This window comes from Caenorhabditis briggsae, assembly GCF_000004555.2.
Source record: "Caenorhabditis briggsae complete genome, chrII, whole genome shotgun sequence".
Taxonomy (NCBI): Eukaryota; Metazoa; Nematoda; class Chromadorea; order Rhabditida; family Rhabditidae; genus Caenorhabditis; species Caenorhabditis briggsae.
The window spans coordinates 14,324,310-14,338,607 of record NC_013486.2 but is presented as its reverse complement, the minus strand read 5'-3'; the positions used below and the strand labels follow the sequence as shown (position 1 = coordinate 14,338,607).

General features: G+C 34.5%; 6 protein-coding genes across 6 annotated transcripts in view; 3 read left to right on the top strand and 3 right to left on the bottom strand.

The window, feature by feature from the left end:
- The window catches only part of CBG10310, a gene marked incomplete at both ends in the record, with an annotated part of 2,993 nt that extends 1,555 nt beyond the window's left edge, over positions 1 to 1,438 (top strand). Inside the window, one exon of the mRNA XM_002631975.1 lies at positions 687 to 1,438. Coding sequence (XP_002632021.1) covers positions 687 to 1,438 — 752 coding nt within the window. The remainder of the gene's footprint in view (positions 1 to 686) is intronic.
- Positions 1,439 to 1,592: 154 nt separating this feature from the next.
- On the bottom strand, positions 1,593 to 4,762 carry CBG10311 (the record flags this gene model as incomplete). Its single annotated transcript, XM_002631976.1, has 4 exons — positions 1,593 to 2,398; positions 3,736 to 3,867; positions 4,000 to 4,141; positions 4,568 to 4,762. The coding sequence occupies 4 exons, from the start codon at positions 4,760 to 4,762 to the stop codon at positions 1,593 to 1,595; spliced, it is 1,275 nt and encodes a 424-aa protein (XP_002632022.1).
- An 805-nt stretch (positions 4,763 to 5,567) lies between these two features.
- Cbr-clec-5 lies at positions 5,568 to 7,879 on the top strand (the record flags this gene model as incomplete). Its single annotated transcript, XM_002631977.2, has 4 exons — positions 5,568 to 5,765; positions 6,273 to 6,414; positions 6,501 to 6,632; positions 7,083 to 7,879. 4 exons carry the CDS (start codon positions 5,568 to 5,570, stop codon positions 7,877 to 7,879), a joined length of 1,269 nt encoding a protein of 422 aa, XP_002632023.2.
- Positions 7,880 to 8,680: 801 nt separating this feature from the next.
- On the bottom strand, positions 8,681 to 9,717 carry CBG10313 (the record flags this gene model as incomplete). Its single annotated transcript, XM_002631978.1, has 4 exons — positions 8,681 to 8,796; positions 9,088 to 9,210; positions 9,272 to 9,407; positions 9,526 to 9,717. The coding sequence occupies 4 exons, from the start codon at positions 9,715 to 9,717 to the stop codon at positions 8,681 to 8,683; spliced, it is 567 nt and encodes a 188-aa protein (XP_002632024.1).
- An 853-nt stretch (positions 9,718 to 10,570) lies between these two features.
- On the bottom strand, positions 10,571 to 12,563 carry CBG10314 (the record flags this gene model as incomplete). Its single annotated transcript, XM_045243031.1, has 6 exons — positions 10,571 to 10,648; positions 10,841 to 10,973; positions 11,064 to 11,172; positions 11,345 to 11,703; positions 12,273 to 12,482; positions 12,547 to 12,563. The coding sequence occupies 6 exons, from the start codon at positions 12,561 to 12,563 to the stop codon at positions 10,571 to 10,573; spliced, it is 906 nt and encodes a 301-aa protein (XP_045094221.1).
- A 217-nt stretch (positions 12,564 to 12,780) lies between these two features.
- The window catches only part of CBG10315, a gene marked incomplete at both ends in the record, with an annotated part of 1,894 nt that continues 376 nt past the window's right edge, over positions 12,781 to 14,298 (top strand). Inside the window, 2 exons of the mRNA XM_045243030.1 lie at positions 12,781 to 12,974; positions 13,543 to 13,901. Coding sequence (XP_045094220.1) covers positions 12,781 to 12,974; positions 13,543 to 13,901 — 553 coding nt within the window. The remainder of the gene's footprint in view (positions 12,975 to 13,542; positions 13,902 to 14,298) is intronic.

Below are 14,298 nucleotides of genomic sequence, written 5' to 3'. Positions count from 1 at the left end.
GGCAGGGTAAAAATCACAAAAAACCACTGTCGGCGACTTGAAAAAAGGCTGTCAGGTGCCGTGGCCTAGGTTTCTCACTGAAAATCCTCGTCCCCCGGCGGCACCTTTTTTTGAATTTTCTTCCTTTTCAACGCCGTTTTTCGGGGATTTCGGATTTTCTTTGAATTTTTTCGCAATAATATTTGAAAAATAGATAAATTTTAACACATTTTAACGCAATAAAAATTTTTGGTCGGAGTCCCCCTTTAAAGTTTCGATATTTCTAAAATCCATTTCCCAAAATTTCGAAACATCAAATTCTCAAGAACTTTTGAAATGCCAAATCTCTATGATTAAAATTTTCGACGAATTTCTAATTATCTCCGCTAGTCAGTCGTCTCTAAAATGGCGTCTCTAAAAAATTTTCAGAAATTTTTTGAAACTCTGGAAATCCGCAAAGTTATCAATTTTTGAGATTTTTTTTTCAAGTCATTGATAGTTTTTGTAAAAGCTTCGAAATTCCAATTTTTCAAATTCCTGACTTTTTATATCTCACAGTATAAACAACTTTTCAAAGAACAAGTAGTCAATAATTTAAAAAATTCAGAAAATTTAAGGAAATTCAAAAATTCAGAAAATCCAATGGAGTTCAGAAATTCAAAAATTTGCATCTGTTGAAAAATAACAAAATAATATCTATCTTCCAGCATCCAACTTTTGCAAAAACAACTACAATGGCTTCTGTTACTATTTCAATGACCCTCTTCCATTTGCCGAAGCTCAACAACTCTGCGAAAACGAATGTGGAAATCTGGTTTCAGTTCTTTCCGCTCAAGAAAATCGCTACTTAAACACCGTGGTTGCACCCAATCAAAATTTCTTCATTGGAGCCAATTATTCGGAGAGAAGCTGGAAAGATGGATCCAAGTGGGACTACAATAATGTTGATTCTGACTACGTGTCAGATAACGAGAACTGCTTGGCAATTTCCAACGGACCATCTAATGACGTGGCATCTGGAGCCTGGTACAGTGTGCCTTGTGCGGATCCACGTGGATTTGTGTGCAAACTGGATGCCACTACTAAATGCGATAATCCTCCTGTCACAGTCAGCCCATCGATTAATAACCCATCCGGATGCAATCAAGGTCTTCTGATGTTTTCTGGAGTCATTACATCTCCACGCTACCCGGCAGTTTCCTATGATGGACCCCACTGCACGTATTCTCTTGCTACAGCATCTGGAAGCAGAATTTTTCTCAAATTCACGGAATTTTCCAATAGCGCATGGGATGTTATTACTGTCTACGATAGCGATGGTAAAACTAGTCTCGGAGACTTTTCAGGAACTAGTGGCCCGTTTTCTGTTAAGTCTTCCGAAAATACAATGACTGTGAAGACCAATGGAAACCGTTACAACACACGTGTATTATTCAAAGCGTCGTTTGCTTCTGTTTGATTTTTTTGGTTGGGATGAAAAATCCGGAAATAAATAAAGAGTTTAATTTTTTCTAGCGATATTTGTACTTTGAAAAATGATTTCTTCAATACTTGTGCTCTCCGAAAATACATGAATAATTAATGAAAACTTTATTGAATTCCCCAAAAAAAAGTTATCTTGAAAAAGAGTACGGTGTGTATCTGGCACTAAAACCAGCCGATCCTTTGGTAGATCCAGTTTTAAACGTAACCAACATGGTATTTCCACTCGAGACCAATGCAAACGCATCCTCTTGTCCAGTGAAGCTCCCCAACAACTTGCTATTCTCACTAGATCCATCGTAAACCTTCACAAAATCCTTCCCAGATTCCAATTGAAAATCACTGAACCTCAAAAGAATATTGAACGATCCAAGGGTACTTAATTGATAAGTGCATGACTGGAATCCCGAGTACGGTAGTGGGAAATCCGGAGAGGAGATGACTCCAGGAGCCAATAGAATGCTATTATTGCAGAATGAGGGATTGTAAGGGACTGGAGTGACTTGGACCACTGGCTGATTAGCTGGGCATTTAGTTCCAGTGGGCGTTTTGCAAATGAAGGCGTTGGCTTGGTAGCAATTCATACTAAACCAGAATCCAGAAGCTACGGAGCTAGATTTGGAGTTAGAAATTGTCATACAGTTAGGGCCATGGGAATAGGAAGGATCTATATTGTTATAAGACCACTGAGAGCCGTCAATCCAGTTGAAGACGTTGGGAAGGGGCCACATGCCTCCGATATAAATGTTGTATCCCGAAATCAGACGGTTGGAGAGGGTTGCTAGGTAACGGTTCTCGTTTGGGGAATGAATTGATGCTAGGTTTCCACATTCTTTTTCGCATTTCTCTTGAGCTTGGGTGAATGGTAATGGAGCATCGTAGAAGGAATAGCAATGGCCGTTGTATTGTATTGGCAGTCGTCTGGAAAATTTGGAACCTTGGAATTTTGGATTTTTTGATGTTTAGGAATTTTAAAACACCACGCTTTTAAAATTTGCTGAATAGGAAATTTGGCCCCTGAAAATTGAAAATCTTGGATTTCCAGAATTTCAAAGTTTTAGGAAATGCATTTCCAGATTATTAGTTTTTTAGAATTCAGAAATTTAAAAATTCAAAAAGTGACATATGTGTTTTTACAATCGAACCTGTATTAGAAGGGCAGTTCTATTAGTGGGGCCCTTCTAATACAGATGTTGTAATTTTCGAATATCAGAATATCAGAACTTCTGATTTTCTGAATTTCTGAATTTCTAAATTTCTGAATTTCTGAATTTCTGAATTTCTGAATTTTTGAATTTCTGAATTTTTGATTTTTTGAATTTCTAAATTTCTAAATTTCTGAATTTCTGAATTTCTAAATTTCTGAATTTCTGAATTTCTGAATTTCTGAATTTCTGAATTTCTGAATTTCTGAATTTCTGAATTTTTGGATTTCTGAATTTTTGATTTTTTGAATTTCTAAATTTCTAAATTTCTGAATTTCTGAATTTCTAAATTTCTGATTTTCTGAATTTCTGAATTTTTGAATTTCTGAATTTCTGAATTTCTGAATTTCTGAATTTTTGAATTTCTGAATTTTTGATTTTTTGAATTTCTAAATTTCTAAATTTCTGAATTTCTGAATTTCTAAATTTCTGAATTTCTGAATTTCTGAATTTCTGAATTTCTGAATTTCTGAATTTCTGAATTTCTGAATTTTTGGATTTCTGAATTTTTGATTTTTTGAATTTCTAAATTTCTAAATTTCTGAATTTCTGAATTTCTGAATTTCTGAATTTCTGAATTTCTGAATTTCTGAATTTCTGAATTTCTGAATTTCTGAATTTCTGAATTTCTGAATTTCTGAATTTCTGAATTTCTGAATTTCTGAATTTCTGAATTTCTGAATTTCTGAGTTTCTGAATTTCTGAGTTTCTAAATTTCTGAATTTCTGAGTTTCTAAATTTCTGAATTTCTGAGTTTCTAAATTTCTGAATTTCTGAGTTTCTAAATTTCTGAATTTCTGAGTTTCTAAATTTCTGAATTTCTGAGTTTCTAAATTTCTGAATTTCTGAGTTTCTAAATTTCTGAATTTCTGAGTTTCTAAATTTCTGAATTTCTGAGTTTCTAAATTTCTGAATTTCTGAGTTTCTAAATTTCTGAATTTTCGGATATTTGATTTTTTGAATCTCCAAATTTTTGAAAATTTTGAAACTTTGAATTTCCAAATCTTTTAAATTTCTGAATTTTTGAATTTCCAAAAATTTTAAAATTCTGATTTTTTGAATCTCTGACCTGCATGGGTATATGGTAGTTCACAAATATAAGCCAGCTTATCCATATCACAATCTCCACTGATCCATTTTCCAGTCAATGCTCCTTGGGAAGAGTAGTACACACATTTTCCAACATCGACATGGGGAAAACCTAAAAATCGAAATTTGGTGGGCAGTCTTAGACCCCGTAAGACAGTCTTATCGGAATCAGTTAGTGATAAGCCGTCATGTTAGACAAAAAGTCAAAAAAAAATTGAGTTCAAAACATTTTTTGATCACTTACCAGGAGCAAAATTACTGTAGAGCTCCGCAGATACAGTGGAATCATCCCAGAGGCATTTCGATGGGTCATTATCCAAACAGAACAGACCCATCCAGATGGTGTTTGCTGAAGAACCGGCTACAGTACTGATAGCGTGGTTGTCCTGAGAAAATGAATTTTAGAGACTATTGGATATGGAGGGATATTTGAATGTTTCAGAATCTCTGGAATTCTGAAAATCCGGTTTTTTTCTGAAATTATTAAGAAATCTAGAATTTCGAAATTCTAGAAAATCATAACTTCAGAGAGAATTACCGATTTTTCAAAAATTTCCGCTCTTCAGAATATCAGAATCACAGAATATCAGAATCTCAAAATTTCAGAATCTCAGAATCTCAGAATCTCAGAATCTCAAAATCTCAGAATCTCAGAATCTCAGAATCTCAGAATCTCAGAATCTCAGAATCTCAGAACCTTAAATTTTCAGAACTTCTGAATTTCCAAACTCCAAAATGTCAAAAATTCAGAAATTCAGGATTTCAGAAGTTCGGAATTTCAGAATTTCCAAAAATCTCAAGAAAAAACTCACAATAGCATTTTTGACAGTCACCAATGTTGCTCCAACATCCATACAATTTCTCTCCGCATTCTGATAAGTTACTTTGTCAATGAAAAGCTTCAAACATTTGTTATTGACCAAAGTGTATCCATTTGTGCATATTGGATCACTGAGAAGGGACCGGGAGTACTGTAGAAGTGTCAGAAAAATTAATTCTTTAAGCATTTCTTGGCTGAAAATTGGATTTTTCTTTCAATTCCAGACATGGAATATAGTAGAATTGTTAGAAAAAGTTGGAAAAAAGACTAGTAATACGGTAGAATTGTTAAAAAACCATTAAAAAACAATTCATAGTTTTCAGAAACGAATAAAAAATTTCTAGACTCCGAAAACCTTATGAAGAAAATAATCAATGATAATTATGATGTCAATAAAAAAGATTTTACGATTATGACACATTTTTTGCAATTTTTTTTGAGTTGTCAAGATCAAAAGTTTGGAAAGTTTGAGTTTTGCTCCGCGAGCACAAAAGAGTGTTATCAATTTTAAACCTGGATTAAAGAGTGCTTGAAAAAAATGAATCATAATTTTTTTCGCTGAAAAATGATCTGAAAGTTTGGATTTTATTACAGTTTTAGAGGTTCTTGAAATTGAAATTTGAAAATTCTGCAAATCCGAAAATCTGAAGTTCTCAAACACCAAATTTTCGAATTTTGGAATTCTTCAATTCCTGAATTCCTGAAACTCTGAAATTTGTGGGATTGATTTCTTTTTAATCCTGAAGATCTCAATTTTCAGTTTTTTTTCTAATATCCCTATGTTTTCAGTAATTTCAAAGCGTTTGAATTTTTATGAATACTTCCGAATTTCTGATTTCTAACTTTTCGAATTTCTGAAATTTGTTGACTTTTTCGCAACATTTCCAAACCAAGTTTATCGAAAATTTCGTTTTGAAACAAGCCCTAAAGACGTTTTAGTCCTATAAAAACCACTCCGATAAGGAAAACTGCTCACTCTTCCCCTTCCCAACATGAAGCAACTCCAAATAATATTCTTCTCCGCTTTTTTAGTGTCTTGGATTGCTGCAAGCACTCCAACTTGCACAAATGGATTCACTCTGGTTAATAACAAGTGTCTGAAACTTTTCACGGATGTTTCAACCTATCGAGCCGCCGAAAATACATGCATGGTTTACGGAGCAACTTTGGTGACAGCAAAGAATTCTATTGTAAGGTTTTTCCATAAATTTTATACTCATAAAATAGACAAAATTTCCTACAATTCTGTCTGAAAATCACATTCGCTTCTAGGAACCGAGATAGAGCCGCTTCAAGTTTAGGAGGCGACGAGACACGCTGCGTCTCTAACCTCGGAAACTTCAAGTGACCTATCTCGAGTTCTAGATGAGCTAGGAAGTTGGTTTTTGGATAGAATTCTAGGGTTTGAAGTGGATTTTCTGATTATTTATAAAATTTAGAAATCAACAGTACCGGCTAATAAGAAATACAATAACGTTTTTTCCGTTAATTTTCGGACATTTTGACCATTTTCAGGGTCTGAAGCTCGGCAGTTATGTATCCAATCATTTAAAAAAAATTTGAAGGGTGTTAAACAGAACTATATTGACATTTTTGCTTTAGCAGAATTTTTTGAAAATTCCTTGTTTGCCAATTTCTAAAAGAGACCCCTTATTTTACCCGTTGCTGCATTAAACATAAAAAATTTCAATTTCCAGGACAACCGCGCAATCACCACATTCGTTAGCTCAGCGGCTTCTTTGATTTGGATCGGACTGTACTGTTTGGATAGTTCTCCATCCAGATGTCTATGGGATGATTCTACGGGCGCCGCAGATACTTATAATAGTTTTTCAAGCGGTAATTTTGATTTTTTGAATTTCAATTTCTTTTTTATTAGCGGAAGACACGGGGTCTTTGGCATCAATGATAAGAATAATCTTTAGGTTTTCCACTCGTTGACATTGGGAAATGTGTTTACTACTCGACGCAAGGTGCGCTGGCTGGAAAATGGTTGAGCGGAGACTGTGATAAGGAGCCGAGAGCATACGTTTGCGAATTGCCGAGTACACATGCAGGTAGGGTATAGGGGTTTTAGGTTACTATACACTTTTTAAATTCCCGCCTAAATTTTGAATTTTTTTTGAAAGTCTCAAAATGAGAAGTTCAAATGATTGGTTTTTTTAATTCCAGTATTCCGAAACTCGAAAATTCGATTAAAAATTCAGAAATTCAGAAATTCAGAAATTCGGAAATACAGAAATTCAGAAATTCAGAAACTCAGAAAATGTGAAAATCCAAGAATTCGAAAGTTCAAAAACTTGAAAATTCATAAACTTGAAAATTCAAAAACTTGAAAATAAAATCCCTTAAAATTCTGAATTCTTGAAAATTCGAAGTTCTCAAAAAACCAAAACCCAGTTACGCTGAATTTTTTAACGAAATTTGAAATTCCTAGAAGTTTACTAAAATTCAAGTTCTCGAAAATTCGATAACTTTTAAGAATTTCCAATATTCAAAACTTCCAGACGACTGCCCCTACAACTACAATGGCTACTGTTACACCTTCTCTCAATCATCTTCCGCCTTCGCCGGAGCCCAAACCCAATGCGAGCTAAACTGCGGAAACCTAGCCTCAATCACCTCCGCTAACGAAAACCGTTACATCACTACAGTATCCCGTCGTCTTGGTCGCGGATCTGTCCTAATCGGTGGAATGTGGCCATCAACAAACGTTTTCAGCTGGGTAGATGGCTCCGTTTGGTCCTACAACAACATTGATCCATTCACAAACCACACTGATAACTGCATGGTAATGTCAAATGCTGTCACTGGAACCCCATCAGCTGGTTCTTGGACAAGTGTCAGCTGTTCTAGTGCCTTCTCTTATCTTTGCAAACGTCCAGCTGGTCTTAAATGCACTAACCCCACTTATCCATCAGTTACAGTAACCCCAGTCCCCTCGAATCCATCCAACTGTAACTCTTCTCTTCTTTTGGCTCCTGGAATTATCACTTCGCCAAATTACCCCAATAATTATGACAACAACGTGCTCTGCTCTTACCATCTAGCCACCCTGGGATCCTATAACATCCTTTTGAAGTTTACCTACTTTTCGACGGAGCATACATTTGATTGGGTGGCGGTTAATGATGGTGACACTACCGCTAACACTCTTTTGGGTAATTTTTCTGGACTTTTGGTCCCATTCAATGTTGTTAGTACCGGAAATACTGCCACCGTCACATTTTCGACTGATAGAAGTAATGTGTATCCTGGATTTAGCGCTAGATTCACCTCGTTTGCTGGTTGTATTGCTTGTTGAAGTTTTAATAAAATGTCTCATTTTCTCAAATTTCTTTTTCCGCTTTCTTTTTTACAAAATATCTGAAGAAATTCCAGATTATTTAAAAACTCGAAACTCCTGAAATTTGGAAATTCAGAATATCAATAGCTCGTAGTAAATCAGAAAAATGCTGAAATTCTATAATTCACAAATTCGGAAATCTTGAAAATCAAAAATTCAGAAATTCAGTAATTTGGAAACTCGAAAATCGTTAGAAAACTCAAAACTAAAAATTTTTGAAAAAATTCAAAAATTCATTTTTTAAAAGTTTTTTATGTCTAAATTTTCATATTTTTGAAATTCGGAGATTCTCAATTTCCTGGTTTAACCCAAGAACTATTTTTTCAAGAATTTCAAGCAATTCAGAAATTCAGAAGTTTTTCAGGATTCAAAAAAAACCATTTTTTTTCAAAATTTTCAGGTTTTTTCAATTTATTGATTTTTTCCAAAATTTTTGGATTTTTGTAAATAAAAAATTTATCAAAATTTTTTATTTTTCAAAAATCCCGATTTTCCACAGTTTCCAAATTTTTTGCATTTTTCCGAAATTCTCATTTTTCAAAATTAAGGTTTTTGGGAAATTTTAGATTTTTCCCAAATTCCAAATTTTTCCGAAATCTCTGGTTATTCCGAAAAATCTGAATATTTCAAAATTCCCAGTATTCCAGAATTCCAGATATTTTCAACGTTTCCTATTAGACCGAACAAATTTTCAATTTTTATTAAATTGAGAAGCTTGGGACATGATATAGCGGTTTTCTTGTTCTGAAATAATTGAAGCTAAATTTCCAGACTCCTGCTGACAGATTTTTTGAGCGTCGCCGAATTTTTGTTTGTCGTGGAAGGTGTAGCAATTGCCATTGAAGTTGTTCGGGCAGTCATCTGGAAATATTTGTCTAGAATATTGGATTTTTAAGAATTTCGATTTTCCGAGAATCCGTAGCAGCCCACCAAAACCAGTCAACTTCGAGCTCAATTATCTCGATTCCTGTGAAAGATATCAAGAAGTTGACAACTGTTAAAAGATTGGTGATAATATGATAAGTAATTTATCAGTTGGCAAGTTTTTGATATCTCTGATAGGAACCGAGATAATTAAGCTCAAAGTTGATGAGTAGTGCCGTGATTCTATTGAAGGAGAATTTTCAACGATTTTGAAACATAGACATAATTAAAGATCTACTCACCGGCTACTGTAGTTGGCATCTCACAGACAGAGGCTCTCTGTTGAGAATCACAATCTCCACTGATCCATTTTCCAGTTGCAACGGCGAAATACACACAATTTCCCTCGTCGGTCAGTGGAAAACCTGGAAAACTGTTTTTTTTATTCTGTATCTCCGAATATCCGGATGTCCCAAAATATCTTACCTGTTGCGAAATTCGAATAATTAGAGACATTTTTCGATGAATCATCCCAGAAACATTGCTCATTTGTAATACAGTATATTCCCATCCAGACCATGGAAGCAGAGGATTTGAGGAAGGTTTTGATATCGTCATTTTCCTGGAAAATTTAGGGTTTTTCTGTTTTTCTAGATGTCCGGATGTCCAAAACATTTTTAGACAAATTTTACTATGGAGGCTCATTTTTTGAATTTCTGAATTTCTGAATTTCAACTCACCACAGAATCCTTAACTGTCATCAAAGTGGCTCCAAATCCCCGACAATATTGTTCCGCAGAATTGTAGTTTGTAGTGGTGCTCATTAGTTTCAGACATTTATTATTGACCAAAGTGAACCCATTTGTGCATATTGGTTCAGCAGCTACGCAGTAGAAAACCAAAATTGGCACGAAAATTAGTTTTTTGAGCATTTTTTTAGCTGAAAATTGGATTTTCTTGATATAAAAACCTCTTATAGAAGAGCCCCCATACTGTCCACTTTGAGCTCAATTATCTCGGTTCCTATAAGAGATATCAAAAATGTGTCAACTGATGAAATATTGGTGATATTCCGATAAAGAATTTATCAGTTGACAACTTTTTTGTACCTCTGACAAGAACCGAAATAAATCGGCTAAAAAATTGAAGATAGGGGCCCTCAGAAAAAAATTTAAAATTGAACATATTTTTGAAATTTGATTGCCTTTTTATATGATTTTCTTCCCATCACCATCATCTGAAAACTCCCAAAAATGGAATTTTTGAAATTAAAAAAAATCGGGAACCCATAAAAGTTTCTATTTTTGAAACATCCTGGGTGTTTTCCCTCTTATCAGTGACTAATTTTCCCAATTTCACTGATTAAAATTTAATAAAAATTTCTTCCCTTTCCATATTTCAAATAGAATTGCACAATTTCAAAATACGATTAGGAAGTATTATATTTAGAAAAATAACAATTCACCCAAATTAAAGTTTTTTATATTTTGAAAATTTGAAAATTTACAGTTACATTTTCCTTATCAGTGAATTGATAAGAATGTTTTGTTCTGTGGTTTTTTTTATCGAAATTTAAGACTTTAAAATTTTTGAAATTCTAAAATCATTCAAACCGGAAAACAGGAACCGGAAAACAAATTCAGATGACGTAGAGAAGAAAAATGAAAAACCCCCAAAAAAAAAGTTTTCGAACTCATTTTTATTGAAGGCCAAGCTAAACAATCAGAATTTAAAAAAATCAATGTGCCCAGAAGCAGTGGAAATTCACGAAAATTCCAATCATTTTTAGAAGGCGTGAGTGTCCAGAAGAGTCTTCTGCATTGCGACGGTGCTGGTGAGGATGGTGTCGTGGTTTCCGGGAATCTGTAAGTGTTTAGGGTTTTGGAAATTTCAAAATGTTTAAAACTTGAAATCATAGAAACCAAGAATCAGAAAGTAAATTCAAGAAGTTCAGAAAACTTAGAAGAATCGACACTAGCTCATAATTCTAGGATTCTGAAATTCCGAAATTCCTAAATTCTGAGATTTTGAGATTCTGAGGTTCTGAAAACTAACATTATCTCTCTCATCATCAGCCCCAAGAATTTGGGAGTTGCGCGTTCCACAGTTGTTGCTCCATTTGACCTTATCGTCACTGGGTCCGTAGATAGAGAAGACGTAGTTGCCTTCGTAGTGTTGAGAGCCCGGTCTGGAAAGATTCTTTGCTTCAATTCCGAAAAATCGAACATTTGACTTTGGAATTTAAAAAAAAATCGTTAAACTCAGATCTTTGACTTACGCAGATGGATTAATATTTTGCAAGAATGACGATGAGCAATAGAGTCCATTGTTCAGGTTGCAAGCGTTGAACAGTGGGAGAATACAGGTTCCAGATCCGCGGTTCGCACCTGAAAATATGAATTTCTTAAAGAAATTCTGAATCACTGTATTTCTGGATTATGAATTTTCGAAAATCTGAATTTCAGAGAATGAAAACTTCAAAATCTTTTTTTCTGAGACTCAGAGGCCTCTATAGATTCTAAGAATCGCAAACATTAACAATTATTTTTCTAAACCCACCAGCAACAGAAACATAAGTCTCCACTTTATTCGTCAATGGTCCACCAAGGTCAACATTTACATTATCAACACAAATCCCGCCCATAATCGCTTTTCTGGCAATTGGAGATCCCAAAGAATAGCCAATCACATCCACTTTTTGGCCAGTGAATTGATACACAGCTTCAATCATATTTCTGATTTGTTGAACGAATCCACATTCCATTTTCACATTGATCACATTTACAGCAGGTCCTGCTCCATAGGTGGTAGCGTATACGGTCTCATCTGTCCATCCATTCGATTTGAAATAATTTCTCTGAGGGGTGAATGTCCCGGCGGTATTGGTGATTCCATGGACCAGGATGATGGGACGTTTGCTGGAAAATGAATAGGATGATTTTTTGGCGTTTGCTATAAAATAAATAAGATTTTCGGATTTTTAAAAACGTTGAATTCGTTAAATTTATTTGAAATCTTGCGAAAAATTGAATTTTACAGTTTTCATGATCATTGATTTAAAACAAACTACTCCAAAAATTATGAATTCAAAGAACCAGAAAAATCGGAACATTTGCATAATCATGAAAATTTTCCTCTTTTTGTGAACTTTAGAAAATTTGAATTTTTTGAGATTCTGAAATTTTGAAATTCCGAGATTCTGAGATTCTGAGTTTTTCAGATTCTGAGATGATTCTGGTTTTGAAAAGGATGAAGTTCAGAAATTCGGGGAAATTAAAATAATCTAAATATTTATAGAAAGTACAGAAAAAATGTATATTAATTCTGATGTTCCTGGATTCTGGAAATTTAAGATCTTGATATCTGAAACTCTAGAATTCTGAAATTCTGAGATTCTAAGATTTTAAGCTTTGAAAATCCTAAGATCCTGAGATTCTGAGTTTCAAAGATTTCTGCATAATTTGAATTACTTTAAAACCTAACTCACTTAGTCTGGCTCAATCCATCATGATTTCCACCTCCATAACTTCCATCAGCTCCCAAATCAGTTCTAGCTAATGCAGTCAATCTGGCTTCTCCAAGGTGGCATTGATGAAATTTCGGAAGCTTGCCGAAAAATCGGCGGATACTGTAGCCGCCAACAATGCCAAAAGAATGGTCGATTTGAGATGAAGAGCCATGATTGACTGATGAATTTCTGGCAGTTGGGGTGTTCTTTTATACTGTCAGACTAAAGTTTACGGGTAGTTTTCTACAGTAACCCCGGAAACTGTGGCATAATCTTCCAGAACAGACTCACACAAAAAAAACACAACTATAATCATGTCTGTTGCCTTTTCTCTACCCCTTTTTAATCTTTTTTCTCCGTTCAAAAACTCAAAAATTCCAAAAAAATTTAAATTTCTGAATATCAAATAGTCTATCGGAACTATCCGTAAACTTTAGTCTGACAGTATAAAAGAACACCCCAACTGCCAGAAATTCATCAGTCAATCATGGCTCTTCATCTCAAATCGACCATTCTTTTGGCATTGTTGGCGGCTACAGTATCCGCCGATTTTTCGGCAAGCTTCCGAAATTTCATCAATGCCACCTATGGAGAAGCCAGATTGACTGCATTAGCTAGAACTGATTTGGGAGCTGATGGAAGTTATGGAGGTGGAAATCATGATGGATTGAGCCAGACTAAGTGAGTTAGGTTTTAAAGTAATTCAAATTATGCAGAAATCTTTGAAACTCAGAATCTCAGGATCTTAGGATTTTCAAAGCTTAAAATCTTAGAATCTCAGAATTTCAGAATTCTAGAGTTTCAGATATCAAGATCTTAAATTTCCAGAATCCAGGAACATCAGAATTAATATACATTTTTTCTGTACTTTCTATAAATATTTAGATTATTTTAATTTCCCCGAATTTCTGAACTTCATCCTTTCAAAACCAGAATCATCTCAGAATCTGAAAAACTCAGAATCTCAGAATCTCGGAATTTCAAAATTTCAGAATCTCAAAAAATTCAAATTTTCTAAAGTTCACAAAAAGAGGAAAATTTTCATGATTATGCAAATGTTCCGATTTTTCTGGTTCTTTGAATTCATAATTTTTGGAGTAGTTTGTTTTAAATCAATGATCATGAAAACTGTAAAATTCAATTTTTCGCAAGATTTCAAATAAATTTAACGAATTCAACGTTTTTAAAAATCCGAAAATCTTATTTATTTTATAGCAAACGCCAAAAAATCATCCTATTCATTTTCCAGCAAACGTCCCATCATCCTGGTCCATGGAATCACCAATACCGCCGGGACATTCACCCCTCAGAGAAATTATTTCAAATCGAATGGATGGACAGATGAGACCGTATACGCTACCACCTATGGAGCAGGACCTGCTGTAAATGTGATCAATGTGAAAATGGAATGTGGATTCGTTCAACAAATCAGAAATATGATTGAAGCTGTGTATCAATTCACTGGCCAAAAAGTGGATGTGATTGGCTATTCTTTGGGATCTCCAATTGCCAGAAAAGCGATTATGGGCGGGATTTGTGTTGATAATGTAAATGTTGACCTTGGTGGACCATTGACGAATAAAGTGGAGACTTATGTTTCTGTTGCTGGTGGGTTTAGAAAAATAATTGTTAATGTTTGCGATTCTTAGAATCTATAGAGGCCTCTGAGTCTCAGAAAAAAAGATTTTGAAGTTTTCATTCTCTGAAATTCAGATTTTCGAAAATTCAGAATCCAGAAATACAGTGATTCAGAATTTCTTTAAGAAATTCATATTTTCAGGTGCGAACCGCGGATCTGGAACCTGTATTCTCCCACTGTTCAACGCTTGCAACCTGAACAATGGACTCTATTGCTCATCGTCATTCTTGCAAAATATTAATCCATCTGCGTAAGTCAAAGATCTGAGTTTAACGATTTTTTTTTAAATTCCAAAGTCAAATGTTCGATTTTTCGGAATTGAAGCAAAGAATCTTTCCAGACCGGGCTCTCAACACTACGAAGGCA